The sequence below is a fragment of the Chelonia mydas genome, chromosome 2, assembly GCF_015237465.2.
Source record: "Chelonia mydas isolate rCheMyd1 chromosome 2, rCheMyd1.pri.v2, whole genome shotgun sequence".
Classification (NCBI taxonomy): Eukaryota; Metazoa; Chordata; order Testudines; family Cheloniidae; genus Chelonia; species Chelonia mydas.
The window spans coordinates 260,605,152-260,621,107 of NC_057850.1; the positions used below are offsets into that span (position 1 = coordinate 260,605,152).

At 61.6% G+C, this 15,956-nt stretch overlaps 2 protein-coding genes across 2 annotated transcripts in view; one reads left to right on the top strand and one right to left on the bottom strand.

The window, feature by feature from the left end:
* Positions 1-15,956, bottom strand: part of GIMAP8 (GTPase, IMAP family member 8) — a 641,187-nt gene that overhangs the window by 348,791 nt on the left and 276,440 nt on the right. The gene's annotated exons all lie outside the window — the stretch shown is intronic.
* SSPOP overlaps positions 9,745-15,956 on the top strand; it is a 117,091-nt gene continuing 110,879 nt past the window's right edge. The window contains 5 exon segments of the mRNA XM_043541895.1: positions 9,745-9,758; positions 10,537-10,749; positions 11,932-12,014; positions 13,520-13,690; positions 14,195-14,418. Of these exon segments, the coding sequence (XP_043397830.1) occupies positions 9,745-9,758; positions 10,537-10,749; positions 11,932-12,014; positions 13,520-13,690; positions 14,195-14,418 (705 nt within the window).

Below are 15,956 nucleotides of genomic sequence, written 5' to 3' on the forward strand. Positions count from 1 at the left end.
CATTGGGTTCTTCCGTCCTAAGTGCAGGACCCTGCACTTATCCTTATTGAACCTCATCAGATTTCTTTTGGCCCAATCCTCCAATTTGTCTAGGTCCCTCTGTATCCTATCCCTGCCCTCCAGCGTATCTACCACTCCTCCCAGTTTAGTATCATCCGCAAATTTGCATGGAGTGCAATCCACACCATCCTCCAGATCATTTATGAAGATATTGAACAAAACCGGCCCCTGGACCAACCCCTGGGGCACTCCACTTGACACCGGCTGCCAACTAGACATGGAGCCATTGATCCCTAACCGTTGAGCCCGACAATCTAGCCAACTTTCTACCTTTGAGCAGGCTAGCGATTTGAACCAGGGGGACCCTGTGGAAAAGCCTCGGTGTCTAGCTCCCTTGCTGGGTCCCAGGGCCATAGACTCTGTCAGCCCAATGGGTGGGAAGGTGGACGGGCTCCCACTCCTGACCCCAACCTACATGTCTGTGTGGAGTTTCCTGGGGTCAGGCCCCTCGGACCCCCAGTGGGAGCGGAAGGTGATGGTCAATGGGGAGACATTCCTGGGGTGGCGAGATCCTGGGACAGAGAGAACTGTTGTCAGGCCCCGGGTGGTGCAGCCTCAGATGCTGAGGGGTTGTGTGAGCTGGGTGAGGGTCCCAGGGATGAAGCCCCTTGCCCTGCCTATGGCCCAGATCCCTGTGCAGACCCAGAAGGGGTGGGGCTGGCTGGCCGTTGGGGTGCTCCAGGACACCAGCTGCGAGACCCTGTTGTGGGGTGACTGTGTCTCTTTGGGACAGGATCCAGGCCCTGCTCCTGTAACAGCCGAGGGTTTGAATTTGAATCCAGGAAACCAATTGGTGGAGAGGGAAATGGTCAGTGAAAATGCAAAAAGAAAAGGAGTACTTGTGGCACCTTAGAGACTAACCAGTTTATTTGAGCATGAGCTTTCGTGAGCTACAGCTCACTTCATCGGATGCATAGCATATCGTGGAAACTGCAGAAGACGGTCTTCTGCAGTTTCCACGATATGCTATGCATCCGATGAAGTGAGCTGTAGCTCACGAAAGCTCATGCTCAAATAAACTGGTTAGTCTCTAAGGTGCCACAAGTACTCCTTTTCTTTTTACGAATACAGACTAACACGGCTGTTACTCTGAAACCAGTGAAAATGCAGATGACCTGGCTGGCAGCAGGGAGGAGCGGCTAGGCTCAGGCTACCTGCCTGCCTGTAACCAGACCCCTGGGGCTCCCCGCTCCCCTTGCACACCAGAGAGGGGGGCTCAGGGGGCTCACGCTGGCTCTGATGAAGTGAGGAAAGCAGGGAGCTCGCTGCCTACCCCCACTGGGACAGCAAGGGCAGCGCTGAGCACAGTGGGAGCTGAGACCCCAGCTGAGGAGGGGGAGACACAGGTAGGGCAGGTTATCTGTTGGGAGTGGCAAGGTGCTGGGTAAGGAAAGTCTGGATGAGCCTAGGCAGCCTTGTGAGCTGATGGCCTTGTCTAGTCAGCAGTGTGGGAAGGCGAGGAGAGTGGAAGATGAGTGTCCCTGGACCTTACCTGTTAGCTGGGTGGAGAATTGTGACAGTGAAGGAAACGTGCCTGTGTCTGTCAGGGGTATTGACTTGCCTGTGGAGGGAGCTACCCTGATCGCCAAGCAGTTGTCTCTGAACAGCCCTGTGTGCTGGGACAAGGGGAATGAGATCCCAAGCTGTGTGTCTGGTCAAGGAGAAAGTGTGTCCGGCTCTTCTTTGTCTGTGGAGCGGACAGAAGGGGCCTTTCAGCCTGTGATGGTTGAGGGTAGTGCAGTTGTCTCAGAGCTGGTTCTGGATTCAGCTAAAGCCCAGGAAGGGAAGGGTCCTAAGTTTGTGTCTGCTCGGGAGAATGGCCCTGTAACTAGGTCACATCCAGTTAGTATCTATGTAAAACCCCAGAGCCCAGACAATTCTGGTGCTTGAATTTTGCCTGTTACTAGTGTGTTGTTGGGAAAGGGTGTAGCAACTCTGTCTAATCAGGGTGAGATCCTAGCCAGGGCACAAGGAGAGCATGAAGGTGATGTGATTGTGTTACCTACTGAGGGTGTGGAAACCTGTAGCAAGAAGGAAAAGATTCCTGAACTTGTGTGTGGGAAAGGGAAGGAGAATGCTTCTAGCCTTTTATCTAGGAAGTCTGTAAGTTTGCCTGAAAGGGGATTGTGTAGGAATCCGCCGGATGGGCCAGAGGTAATTCTGGATGTAAGGGAGACCCAGAAAGAGTCTGGTGTTGCTCAGGAAAGTGTTCCTCTAGAGCAAGCCCTCGGTGAAGAGGGTAAGAGCAGAATTTCTGTGAGGGGTGAATTGTTGCATAGAAAAGCCCTAGGGAAAGGAATCCTCATGGAGTCTTTGCAAGCAGTTTACTGCCACTGAAGGGTGTGAAAGTGATTTAATCAAGAAAGTTTCAGTTCCTAACAGCCAGAAATGTTCTGTTGTGAATGGATCCACTGACTTTCCTGTTGAAAGATCCAGTGTGGAGAGCTTTGAGAAGGTCTCAGATGGAGTGAAAGCTGTTAAGAAAGTTAAACAGTCCTATAACCAAGTGGCTGTGTTTGGCCAGCTTGTTGGGGAGAAGACCCGATCCCAGTTTGACCCCCTGGGGTTTTGGGGTGGCCAAAGGGCACGGGCCACATAAACCTTTCCACATGCGGCCTGCGAGTGCTATCGACCACCCCCGACCTAAGGGAGGGTGTGAAACTGGAAGGGCCTGGTGTAACTCCTACCAAGGAATGGGAGAGATGCTGGGGTGTTGTGGTTTAAACGCAAGGCAAACAAAGCTTTTAGCAAGCAAGCGGGAAGGTTTGCCGTGTTGGCTTTTTACCCTCTCTTTTATTCTTTCTTTACTTATGCGCATTACATACTTTAACCGCAAAAGGAAACAAAAAAAGGAATAATATGACTTTGATTAATATTTTTATTTATCAGCTTTTATTTACCACATTTCTTGCTTAGGCCTTGAGCCCAGTCCAAGGAAGCTTCCCACGGTTCATGTCCTCTGGGCGACTTCCCATGGTCCATGTCCTTGGAAGGAGCAGTGTGTGCACTGCTCCTACACAACACTCAGGGTGTGCCCTGAATGTTTCCAGGTGCATGAACCCTGCATGAACCCTTCACTGGGGCATCCATGGGAACGCTGGTGGCTTCGAACTTCCCCAGGTCACCGGCTAAAGTGACCCCGCTCAGTTCAATCTCGAAGGGGTGAGAGATGTGACGAAGTGGGACTGTTCTTAATGTTTCCTCTGAATAGTGTGGGGGTGCCTCAGTTTCCCCTATGCAGTTCTTAAGTATCTAGGTGGTGGGGTAAGGGTGTATGATCGTTGCAGAGCCCTAGAGGGCAGGTGTGTGCAGGGGTCTGGAGACAGAGAGTGGCCGACAACCTGTTTCCTAACAACTGATGGCCTGGGCCCTTCCCCCCTGCAAGGTGAGAGCTAAAGGGTTGGAGAACAAAGGAATCAGGTGCCCTCCTGGCCCGGGAAAGGGACAAAGCCCAGAGGAGGAGGGGCTGGAGGGGGAGTCAGTTTGGGGCTGGCTGGGACATGGAGTGAAGTGCAGCCGTGGTTGTCTGGCTTACTGCCCCCCAAAATGGACCCGGCTGAGGGGTCCTGTTCTCTGCACCTACAAGCTCTTTGTTAGACCATGTTCCTGTTGTCTAATAAACCTTCTGTTTTCCTGGCTGGCTGAGAGTCACGTCTGACTGCGGAGTTTGGGGGCAGGACCCTCTGGCTTCCCCAGGACCCCACCTGGGCGGACTCGCTGTGGGAAGCACACGGAGGGGCAGAGGAGGCTGAATGCTCCGAGGTCAGACCCAGGAAGGTGGAAGCTGGAAGCTGGGTGAGCTGTGTGTCCTGCAGACAGGCTGCTCACAGGAAGGCGACTGCCCCAGAGTCCGTCTGTGGCTTCTGCTGCCATTTTGGGGAAGGGCCAGACTTGGGGAGGTGAAGGCAGAAATCAGAAATTCACGAGAACCCTTAAAAAAACTCCCAACGAGCCGAGAGTGAGCCCCCTGATAGCAGCGTGAGAGCTGGCAATGCTGGGCCGTAGGGGGGTGTGCAGCCCCCGGCACCACGGGGCCCGATCTGCGAGTGGGACCTCTGGGTGCTGCTGCAACGCAGACAACAAATCACAGCAACCGTTCGCCTGCCTTTGCATTGTGAGGGGTGAGTGAAAGTTATCAGCTACGGCTGGGCCCTGGGAAGCAGAGAATAGTCAGAGTGCAGCGTGCTCCAGCCACTTGCCCTCTCTGCATCTCACCCACCTCCTTCTGCCCATCACCTGCCCAAAGTTGCCACCTGGCTGGTTTTTAAGCAGCCTGGCTGGTTAGCAGATTACCTGGGCTGGCTTGGTTCCCTCGGACCATGCTGGCGCGCTCTCCGGGTCACCGCCCCACAGCTTGGGCTGCCACGCCGTGCCGGGACAGAGTAAGGAAAGTGATGAAAGAATGTAAAAATGCACAGACTGCCATGTGTGTTTGGGTGGCCCGCGGCTGGGTTTTGCCGGGGGTGGGGGTGGCCGGCGGCCGGTTTTTGCTTGGGGTGGGGACGGCTGGCAGCCAGGTTTTGGCAGCGGGTGGAGGGGGGACAGCAGCCAGGTTTTGTTGGTGTGGGGTGACAAGTAGCCGGTTTGCCTCCGTCTGGGAGGAGGCCACCCTAGGGCTGGAAGCAGGACCAGCGCAGGGCCCTGAGGGCAGTTCTGCACCCCCTCGGAGGCTGGCGGGGATGCCAGGGGGTCTCAGCGAGCCACGTCAACCCACTGAATGCGCCCAGAGGGGCCTTACTGAGAATCAGGCCCTGGCGGGTCGCTAGGCAGTGGGAGAGAATACAGCCATGCCCAGCCGCCCTGGGATGATGGGGAGGGACAGACTGGGGAGAGGCAGGAAGGGGGCTAGGCTGTGGGGAGACACGGGGAGGTGAGCAGGGTTGGGGGGACCCATACGCTCCCCAGTTAATAGGGCTACACAGGGCTATATGGAGACGACTCAGGCAGGGCAAGGAGCAGACACATCTCTCTGCAGGGCCCTAGCGGCGCCTGGTGCTTTGCAGTCTCTCCCTGTCCTGAATTGCTTCCAGTCTCAGCTAATACGCCAGGCACTGAGGATGGGGCCTGGATGGACACTAGGGAGACTGCCCCCAGGAGGGAATTGCTTACTAGATGCTGCTGGACTGGAGCTGGCCTGGCCTCTGCCCAGCTCAGTGTCCCATCTCCAGCTAGGGCCGGGACTAGCTGCTGCAGAGGAAGATGGGGGCAAATCTGGGCTAGCCAGCCCCTCGGGGAGCTCCTGGGGGAGCCCATGATTGAGGGGCGGCAGCAGAGCTGTGGGTGGGAGCCCAACTCTGGACTAGTCCGCGGCTGGTGGTCGGCACTGAGGGATCTTACCAGAGCAGTACTTTTCTGGGGAGCCGTCCCTTCTGGGGTGAGCCCTGTGCGACCCAGACCCTGCCTGGGGGCGTGGTGAGCTTGGTCTGCCTGGGGGCACTCACTGTGCTTTGATTCTGTCCTTACCCTCTCCCCCTGCCCCAGAAGTCTGACCCTCTCCCCTCCCTTCACTGAGTGAGGGGGCTGCAGGGGGGCAAAGCCCTGCTCCAGCCTCGGACATTCTTTGTGGGGATGAGCCAGAGCCCAGGACGTGAGGATAAGGCAGATCCGGGTCTGGGACGGGCGGCTGAAGGGGAAGCCAGCGGGGGCCGAGATTCCAGCCCAGCAGCTGGGAAATCCCCAGGCCACATCCTAGTTACACACACGAGCCCCTGGTCCGGGCAGGCAACATCCTGGAGAGCCCCCACGCCAGCACCGGCGCTCCCAGCTGCTGCTGCTCCCCCACCCTGCCCATGAGGGGGGAGGTGGCACAGAGCTCTGCTTTCAGGGGCCTGCCCGCCTCCCCAAAGCCCCCAGGGGTGTCCTTCCCTGGGAAGCAGCTCGGTCCGGTGGTTAGAATAGGGGGCTGGGTGCCAGGACTCCTGGGTTCTCTCTGTGGTGCCAAGAAGGGAGTGTGATCTGGTGGTTGGAATAGGGGCTGGGCGTCAGGACTCCTGGGTTCTCTCTGTGGTCCCGGGAAGGGAGTGGGCTCTGGTAGGTAGAATAAGGTACTGGGTGTCCTGTTGGCAGGCGGCTGGTCACTGTGTGACCTTGGCGGAGTCTCTGCCCTCCTGTGCCTTGATTTCCCTATGTGGGAGGTGGGACCCCTGTACTTCCCTGGGGGCTGGGGAGCTCCCTGTTTGCATAGAGGGTGTGCACGTGTCCCCTGCTCCACACATGCTAATTGCAACGGGCTGTTGTTATCCTGACTGGGCCCCACGGCCCCTCGTTCAGAAGCTACCGAGGTGCAGCTTTGCATGCTGGGACTCGTAGCCTCTGTGACCCACATAGTCCAGGACCTGTGGCCATGGCAGGTTACAGCTGAGGCCCAGGGAGGCTGCAGGCCGCGAGCAGGGAGAACTGGAGCCGTTAGCAACGGGAGAACGGCCTAGGTCCAGCTGGCTCCTCTGCCGAGCCCAGGGCATGGCTGGTCCCTACACCCTTCCCTGGGGCCGCGCCCGGTGACTGTCATGCACGGGGCCCCCATCTCACCCTGGAGACAATTGGCTGGCTGGGATCACTCTGGGGGCTCAGGCCATCCCATTCCTTGTCTCTGTTCCCCCTGGAGCTCCCCCGGACCGTTCCCTCCCCCCTCGGGGGTCACACCCTTTAGGCAGCTCCCGGCCGGCCGTCACCAGTAAGTGCAGATGCCCCCTGCCCAGAGACATGCAGGGCACAGGGCTCCGTACCCGCCGGCCAGGCCTTGGCTCATCCCCCAAGTGTGTCCTGCGAAGTGTGGGCTGGAAAGACCCCGGCCCCCTGTGGCCGAGGGGAAGGTGGGGGTGGGGGGTTTCCGTCTGAGTGGGCAGAGCGAATCCACGCTGCAGCAGCTGTGTTTCCCGGGGAATTCTCCAATCCAGGCTCCTCCGATGGCTCCGAGTCTGGCTAAGCGGACAGGATATAAAGCCCTCCCTCCGGGCTGCTGCTGCCCCAGTCCAGAGGGGAAGAGCCACCCAGGGATGTGGCCCTAGGTGCAGGGAGCGGCTGCGGGGAAGGCAGACCCAGGCGAGAGCGCTGGGGCTTTGGGACTCCAGGAGACTCAGGTAAGGGGGTTTCGGGTGCGCGAGGGTCCTGCGGGCTCGGAGCAGTTAGGGGTGGAAAATTCTGGGGAGACCCCTGCCCGGCTCCCACCCCAAAGCCTCTGAAGCGAGGTGTGCGAGATCCCCACGCTGCAGCCCCCACTCTCATCCTGCCCAGCGTGGCTGTGGGCATCCAGTGTACTTCCTACCCCGGTATGAGCGTGGGGCAGAGCAGGGATCCGCCTGTCTCGGACCGCTGGTCAGAGGAAGCTGCAAAACACCGTGTGGCGGACAGTACTGAACTAGCCAGCCCCTAGACGAAGCTGCCTCCCCATAGCAGTTAGGGGTTGGCAGGAGAGTTTCTAGCCTTTCTAAATTCTTGTGCTATCTAACATAGCTGTGGATGTTATTCACATGAGTGTCTAGTCAAATCCTTCTTTGAACCCACCGAAGCTCTTGGCCTCAGAACAATCTTGTGGCAGTGGGTTCCAAAGGTTAACTATTGTCACGGAGTCCCCGGGCGATGCTCTGGAACGGCTCCCTACAAAGCCAGGCAGGACTCTGGGGAAGTCTCCTTTCTGGGAGCAGCCGGTCTGCAGGACACACAGCTCACACGGCTCCACCTTCCTGGGTCTGACCTCGGAGCATTCAGCATCCTCTGCCCCTCCATGCGCTTCCCACAGCGAGTCCGCCCAGGCGGGGTCCTGGGGAAGCCAGAGGGTCCTGCCCCCCAACTCCGCAGTCAGACGGGACTCTCAGCCAGCCAGTAACACAGAAGTTTTATTAGATGACAGGAACTTGGTCTAAAACAGAGCTTGTAGGTGCAGAGAACTGGACCCCTCAGCTGGGTCCATTTTGGGGGGCAGTGAGCCAGACAACCACGTCTGCCCTTCACTCCATGTCCCCAGCTAGCCCCAAACTGAAACTCCCTCCAGCCCCCCCTCCTCTGGGCTTTGTCCCTTTCCCGGGCCAGGAGGTCACCGGATTCCTTTGGTCTCCAACCCTTTAGCTCTCACCTTGCAGGGGGGAAGGGCCCAGGCCATCAGTGGCCAGGAAACAGGGTGTCGGCCATTCTCTGTTTCCAGACCCCTGCACACACCTGCCCTCTAGGGCTCTGCAATGATCAATCACCCTTACCCCACCACCTAGAGACTTAAGAACTGCACACGGGAAACTGAGGCACCCCCACACTATTCAGAGGAAACATTAAGAACAGTCCCGCTTCGTCACAACTATATCTGGTGTCTCTAGAAAAGCCAGTGTTTCCATACCCCACGCTGTGCTGTCAGGGAAAGTCCCAGTCTGGAGCCCCTCTAGGGAGGGGAATATTCTCCACTGCTGGGTGGGAGCCAGCGGGGACTGTGCCAGTCTGGGCCTCCCGCAGTAAAGGGGGGCTGACCCCGTCACACCCGGGGGCCCGGTGGAGGGGGCGGCTCTGCGATGGGCAGCGAGGTGCGGGATCAAGGTGCTAGCTTGCTGGCTGAGACATGCGTGTGAGCGCGCTGCACACGCTGGTGTGGGCGTGTGATTCCCAGCTTGGGCAGACTCCCACGCTAGCTCTGCTCGAGTACATGCCCACGGGGTCAGGCGGGGCGGCTGGCCTGGCCCCTCACCGTGCCGCCGCTCCACACGGCTGTTCTTAGCTCTCTCGCTCCAGCCCAGCGAGCGCCTCTGACCCCCGGGGATTGGCACCTCCCAGCTGGTGCACAGACGTCCCCCATGGGACCCTCGCCAGGGCCGGGCAAAGCCAGCCCCAGGGGAACCGCTGGGGTCCGTAGGGCTCCCCCCGCCTGCTCCTACCGAGCGGGGCTGTCTGTGTCGTGAGAACGGCCACAGCAGGCGAACGGCCCTGGCAGCTGCGGGGCGAACGGTGCCCATGCGGGGCGAAGGTTTGCTGGCCATCTGGCCGCTCTTTGGTGCCTTCTTCCATTTGGAAAAGCCTCAGCTGCAGTCAGGGAGCAAAACACTCCTGTGACTAGCCTCACCCCACGGATAGCCGAGAATAGCTCTGACGGGCCATGCTGAAATGCCTTGGTGTGAAGGGCTGGACCAACCCGGAGTAACAAACCCACCCGGGAGAGCCCTGGGCCGCTCCCAGCCCTGGCTCGGGGGGTCTGAGCTCCGGGAGATCCCTGGGCTGCTCCCAGCCCTGGCTCGGGGGGTCTGAGCTCCGGGAGAGCCCTGGGCCGCTCCCAGCCCTGGCTCGGGGGGTCTGAGCTCCGGGAGAGCCGTGGGCCGCTCCCCGTGGAGCTCGGGGGGTCTCGGCTGGACGGTTCGCTGTGAACAGTGGCCCGGCTGGCTCCAGCAGAGTGCGGGGGTCTGCGCTCCCCCCGCTCCCGGTGAGCCTTTCTGTCTCGGCAGGCGGCACTCGGCGACAGTGAGGTTGGCTGCAGGCCATGCCGGGTGCAGCACGGGGCCGGGGCCTTTGCCCTCCTGCCGGGGAGCTGATGGGGATGCTGGTCTGGCTCTCGCTCTGGGTGACGGTGGCGCTGGCTGAGGGGTAAGGACGTGTCTTCCGTTTTGGGTTCTCCCAGGAGCAGCCAGCCCTGGGCTCCCACCGGAGCTGTTGCCCCCCCTACCCCCCAGGCCCTGCACGGAGGGGAGCAGAGCTGCGCCCCAGGGCGTGGGGATGCGAACCCCCAGGTGGCCCTGCAGCCACAGGGCTCCGCTCTGCGCTCTGCCTGCCCGTGGTCCCCGGGCCGGTCCCCGCAGGTCCACGCTGCGCTGGGGTCAGTGGGGGGACGGGAAAAGCCTGAGTCCACTTGCATCCCTCAGGACAGAGGGGTGAGGCAGAGCCGGGGGCAGGGTGAGGGTTAGTTTAGGGGCCCCCGCTCTCCCCCTAGGCTGGGCTCCTCACCCCCCAACTCCAGCCAGTCCCAATGCCTCACAGCCCCCTCATGGCTTCACCCTCCGCTGCTTGGGCAGGGGCCGGGCAGTCCGGTAACCCCATGGCAGCCCTCCCCCTTGTGACTCCAGTGAGAGTGTGGGGAGTGGGGGAGGGCTAGGAAGCCAGATCCCCACACAGCTGGGACGGGGGAGCTAGGCTCCCCGAACCCCACGTCGGAGCTGGGACGGGGGAGCCAGCTCAGCGCAGGCCTGGGCTGCACAGGGCGGCTCCGGATCCAAGTGCTGAGGGTTTGGCGCTGGGACTCCTGGCCAGGCTTGGCCGGTTCAGGGCCGGGATTGCAATCTGGGGGGAGGGGTGGGAAAGGCTGGGTCCAGCTTCCTGGTTTAGGGGTCTGGGTCCAGGGCTCTGGTTTGGGGGTCCAGGGCTCTGGTTTGGGGGAGCTGGGTCCAGGATGCCAGTTTGGGAGTCCAGGGTTGTGGTTTGGGGGTCCAGGGCTCCGGTTGGGGGGCTGGGTCCAGGGCTCGGTGGGGGGGGCTGGGCCCATTCCTCGTTCGGATGCCGGTGCGGTTGCAGGCGCTGGTGCGAGAGGACGGAGCAGGTGATGGAGGAGGAGGTGGTGAGCCCCCGGCGCGAGCAGGCGGTGCCCTGCCCGGACGTGTACCAGTACAACCTGGCGGGCTGGCGCATCGACCAGCACAGGATGCGCCAGGCCTATGGTGGGGACCAGGCCATTGCCCACTTCCATGCCCAGGCCGGGCCCACCGCCCCCCTGTGCTACATCTACAAGTGAGTGGGCCGGGAGAGCGGGAGGGGTGTCACGGGGTCCCCGGGTGATGCTCTGGAACTGCTCCCTATGAAGCCAGGCAGGACTCTGGGGAAGTCTCCTCTCTGGGAGCAGCCTGTCTGCAGGACACACAGCTCACACAGCTTCCACCTTCCTGGGTCTGACCTCGGAGCATTCAGCCTCCTCTGCCCCTCCGTGCGCTTCCCACAGCCAGTCCGCCCAGGCTGGGTCCTGGGGAAGCCAGAGGGTCCTGCCCCCCAACTCCGCAGTCAGACGGGACTCTCAGCCAGCCAGTAACACAGAAGTTTTATTAGACGACAGGAACATGGTCTAACACAGAGCTTGTAGGTGCAGAGAACTGGACCCCTCAGCCAGGTCCATTTTGGGGGGGGGCAGTGAGCCAGACAACCCCGTCTGCACTTCACTCCTTGTCCCCAACCAGCCCCAAACTGAAACTCCCCCCGGCCCTCCCTCCTCTGGGCTTTGTCCCTTTCCCGGGCCAGGAGGGCACCTGATTCCTTTGTTCTCCAACCCTTTAGCTCTCACCTTGCAGGGGGGAAGGGCCAGGCCATCAGTGGCCAGGAAACAGGGTGTCGGCCATTCTCTGTGTCCAGACTCCTGTACACACCTGCCCTCTAGGGCTCTGCAACGATCATACACCCTTATCCCACCACCTAGATACTTAAGAACTGCCTAGGGGAAACTGAGGCACCCCCACACTATTCAGAGGAAACATTAAGAACAGTCCCACTTCGTCACAGGGGGCACCCAGGCCAAGCCAGAGCCGCCAGCGGGGGCAGAGCAGGGGATGCTGGGGGGAGGTGGGATCGGGGCGGCCAACAAGGAACCAAGGGATTTTCAGCCCAGGCGTGAGTCCCTCAACTTGACCCCTCTCTGTGCCCCTGCCCCCTCTCTGTGCCCCCATCCCTGCTCTATGTACCCCCACCCCTGCTCTGTGCCCCCCATCCACTCCCTGTGCCCCGTCCCATCTCTGTCCCCCATCCCTGCTCTGTGCCCCCTGCCCCCTCTCTGTGCCCCTGCCCCATGTCTGTGCCCCACCCTGTCGTGCCCCTGTCCCCGCTCTGTGCCCCCACCCCATGTCTGTGCCTCCACCCCTCTCTGTGCCCTCATCCATCTCTGTGCCCCTGCCCCGTCTCTGACTGTGCGTCTCCCCTGGCCGGCAGGCCCCCGGACACGAGGCCCGTGGTGTGGAACCGCACGGTGCGAGCCTGCTGCGAGGGCTGGAGCGGGCCCCACTGCACCCAGGGTGAGGAGCCTGCCGGAGCCGGGCCCAGGGCGTCGTGCTGGGGCAGGCAGGTCTGGGTTTGGGGGGGCGGGGTGAGCCGGGCACAGGGTGTTGGGCTGGGGCCGGCGGGGGCTGGGTTCGCGGTGAGCCAGGCACAGGGCGTCGGGTTGGGGCAGGCTGCGGCTGGGTTGGCAGGAGGAGCCGGGCACAGGGTGTCGGGCTGGGGCAGGCGGGGGCTGGGTTTGGGGGGGTGGGGGTGAGCTGGGCACAGGGCGTCAGGCTGGGTTTGGGGGGCTGGGTTTGGGGGGGCGGGGCTGAGCTGGGCACAGGGCGTCGGGCTGGGGCAGGCGGGGGCCGGGTTCGCGGGGGGAGCCGGGCACAGGGCGTTGGGCTGGGGCAGGCGGGGGCTGGGTTCGCGGGGGGAGCCGGGCACAGGGCGTCGGGCTGGGGCAGGCGGGGGCTGGGTTTGGGGGAGGGGGTGAGCCGGGCACAGGGTGTTGGGCTGGGGCCGGCGGGGGCTGGGTTCGGGGTGAGCCAGGCACAGGGCGTCGGGTTGGGGCAGGCTGCGGCTGGGTTGGCAGGAGGAGCTGGGCACAGGGTGTCAGGCGGGGGCCGGCGTGGGCTGGGTTCGCGGGGGGAGCCGGGCACAGGGCGTCGGGCTGGGGCAGGCGGGGGCTGGGTTTGGGGGAGTGGGGGTGAGCTGGGCACAGGGCGTCAGGCTGGGTTTGGGGGGCTGGGTTTGGGGGGGCGGGGCTGAGCTGGGCACAGGGCGTCGGGCTGGGGCAGGCGGCGGCCGGGTTCGCGGGGGGAGCCGGGCACGGGGCGTCGGGCTGGGGCAGGCGGGGGCCGGGTTCGCGGGGGGAGCCGGGCACGGGGCGTCGGGCTGGGGCAGGCGGGGGCCGGGTTCGGGGGGGAGCCGGGGACGGGGCGTCGGGCTGGGGCAGGCGGGGGCCGGGTTCGCGGGGGGAGCCGGGGACGGGGCGTCGGGCTGGGGCAGGCGGGGGCCGGGTTCGCGGGGGGAGCCGGGCACGGGGCGTCGGGCTGGGGCAGGCGGGGGCCGGGTTCGCGGGGGGAGCCGGGCACGGGGCGTCGGGCTGGGGCAGGCGGGGGCCGGGTTCGCGGGGGGAGCCGGGCACGGGGCGTCGGGCTGGGGCAGGTGGGGGCCGGGTTCATGGGGGGAGCCGGGCACGGGGCGTCGGGCTGGGGCCGGTGGGGGCCGGGTTCAGGGTTAGGGAGCCATACGCTGGGCTGCCCTGCACCCTCGGGAACGCGCCCAGGCCAACGCCATTGTGTTTAGCCCCCGTCCACGCGGCCTCACCCCCAAAGGGAGTCCCGAGGCCACGCCGGGTGCCACGGGCAGGGGGAGCTTCCCCAGGCTCTGAGGTCTCTGTGGCCACTGGAGTCCTTTGGACACGTAGGGAGGCTCGGGGGTCATTGGGGGGACAGCGGTGCCCCAATGGAGCATGACCCAGGGCCTGGGGCCTGGCCTCGTTCTCCCCTGACCAGTGTCTGTCGCTCTCTCCCAGGCGAGGGCTTCCTGGGGCTCTGCTTCTCCACATGGCAGTGCCAGGCCGGCCTGGGCACCTGGAACCTGTCCCTGCTGAGCATGGCCGAGTGCTGCGGGCGGCCCTGGGGCCGCAGCTGGAAGAACACCTCCTCCGAGGTCTGCCTCAGCTGCTCCGCCCTGCCCCTGCCAGGCGAGTGCTGGCTCCGGGGGCAAGGGGCACTGCCCTGCGTGCCGCTCCCATTGCCAAGCCCTGCTGCATTCCCCCTGGGGCAGCGCCCCGGCCACCCAGCCAGTCCCACGCCACAGCACCATGGAGCCGCGGCCCGCGGGAGATTGCAGCTCCCAGCATGCCGTGCTCCCTGCATCGTGCTCTCCGGCACAGCCACGGGGGTGCTGAGGAGCGAGACCCTCCCGCCCCCAGGCAGCCGCGACCCTCAGGAGAGACCCCAGGGTGGCCCTGGCATGGTCGATCGCCCGGCCCTGGGCAGCTGAGCTCTGACCAACCCTCGCGGGGGGGCGAGTCGGAGCGCCCCACGCCACGTCTCCAAGAGGCCAGTTACTGGGTGCCCCCCAGCCCATGATGCCTCTCCTCGCCCCCATGGTGGCTCACAGCGGGTCCCAGTTCTGCAGTTCTGCGGGTGTCACCAGACCGTGACGTGCCCGCTGGCTGATCGGTCCCCTTGTTCTTCCGCAGGGGACCTGCCGGCCCCCTTCCTCCTCCGGCCCTTGCCCCCCACGGCCCTGCTGGGCCTGCCCAGGCCTCGCCAGCGCCTCTTCGCCACCTGCGTCACCTGGGCCGGCTTCCACTACCGCAGCTTTGATGGGAAACATTTCCACTTCCACGGGGACTGCACCTACAGCCTAGCCGCTGCCTCCGATGGCACCTGGGCCGTGGACATCTCGGGCAGCGGGACCTGTGCACCATCACACTGCCACCGGGTACAGGGTCTCACCGGGGTCTTCCGCGACCAGCCAGGGCCTTGGGTGTTGGGGGGGGGGAGAGACGGGAAGAAAGGGAGAGGGGGGTGAGAAAAGAGCAAGGGAGAGTGTGACGGGTTCGGTCACAGAGACCCCCTTCGGACTGTCATCTGATGTGCTGAAGTTACCTCTGAGCCCGTTTTCCCTGCCAGCCTGGGACTCCAGAACCCTCTTTGTTGAGCCAGACACGCCGCAACGCAGACCCAGGTCTGGTCCACGCCCCAAAGCTACAGGCTTTAACTGAAAACCACTCAGCAGGTTCCCTGTCTCCAGCACCCAGACACCCAGCTCCCAATGGGATCCAAACCGCAAATAAATAAATCAGTTTTACTCTGTATAAAGCTTATACAGGGTAAACTCATAAATTGCCCACCCTCTATATCACTGAGAGAGAGAGAGATGCACAGCTGTTTGCTCCCCCAGGTATTAATCACTTACTCTGGGTTAATTAACAAACAACAGTGATTTTATTAAGTATAAGAAGTAGGATTTAAGTGGTCTCAAGTAATAACAGACAGAACAAAGTGAGTTACCAAGCAGAATAAAACCAAACATGCAAGTCTAAGCCTAATACATTAAGAAACTGAATACAGGTAAATCTCACCCTCAGAGATGTTCCAATAAGCTTCTTTCACAGACCAGAAGAAAAGGAGTACTTGTGGCACCCTAGAGACTAACAAATTTATTTGAGCATAAGCTTTCGTGAGCTACAGCTCACTTCATAAATTTGTTAGTCTCTAAGGTGCCACAAGTCCTCCTTTTCTTTTTGCGGATACAGACTAACACGGCTGCTACTCTGAAACCTTCCACAGACTAGACTCCTTCCTAGTCTGGGCCCAATCCTTTCCCCTGGTGCAGTCCTTGTTAGTTCCAGCTCAAGTGGTAACTAGGGGATTTCTCATGACTGGCAGCCCCCTTTGTTCTGTTCCACCCCCTTCTATAACTTTGGCCCAAGGTGGGAATCTTTTGTCTCTCTGGGTCCCCACCCCTCCTTCTAAATGGAAAAGTACCAGATTTAAGATGGATTCCAGCATCATGTGACATGGTCACATGTCCTGTGAGACCCCAACCCTCCATTCTTCCTGGGCTGGAACACAGGGAGGCCTGCAAGTGAACAGAGCCATTGACAGCCAATTGTCCTAGTCAATGGGGGCCATCAAGATTCCAAACCACCATCCATGGCCCACACTTTGCATAATTACAGTAGGACCCCAGAGTTATACTTTATATTTCTAGCTTCAGATACAAGAATGATACATACATACAGATAGGAGGAATATATTCAGTAGGTTATAACCTTTGTAATGACACCTTACAAGAGACCTTTGCAGAAAGCATATTCCAGTTGCATCATATTTACCCTCATAAGCATATTTCCATAAATCATATGGAGTGCAACGTCCTAGAGAACGAGCCAGAGGAGGGGGTAAAGACACACCAAGAGCAGGCTGGGGGTGAAGGGGGCTGCCAGGGAGAGC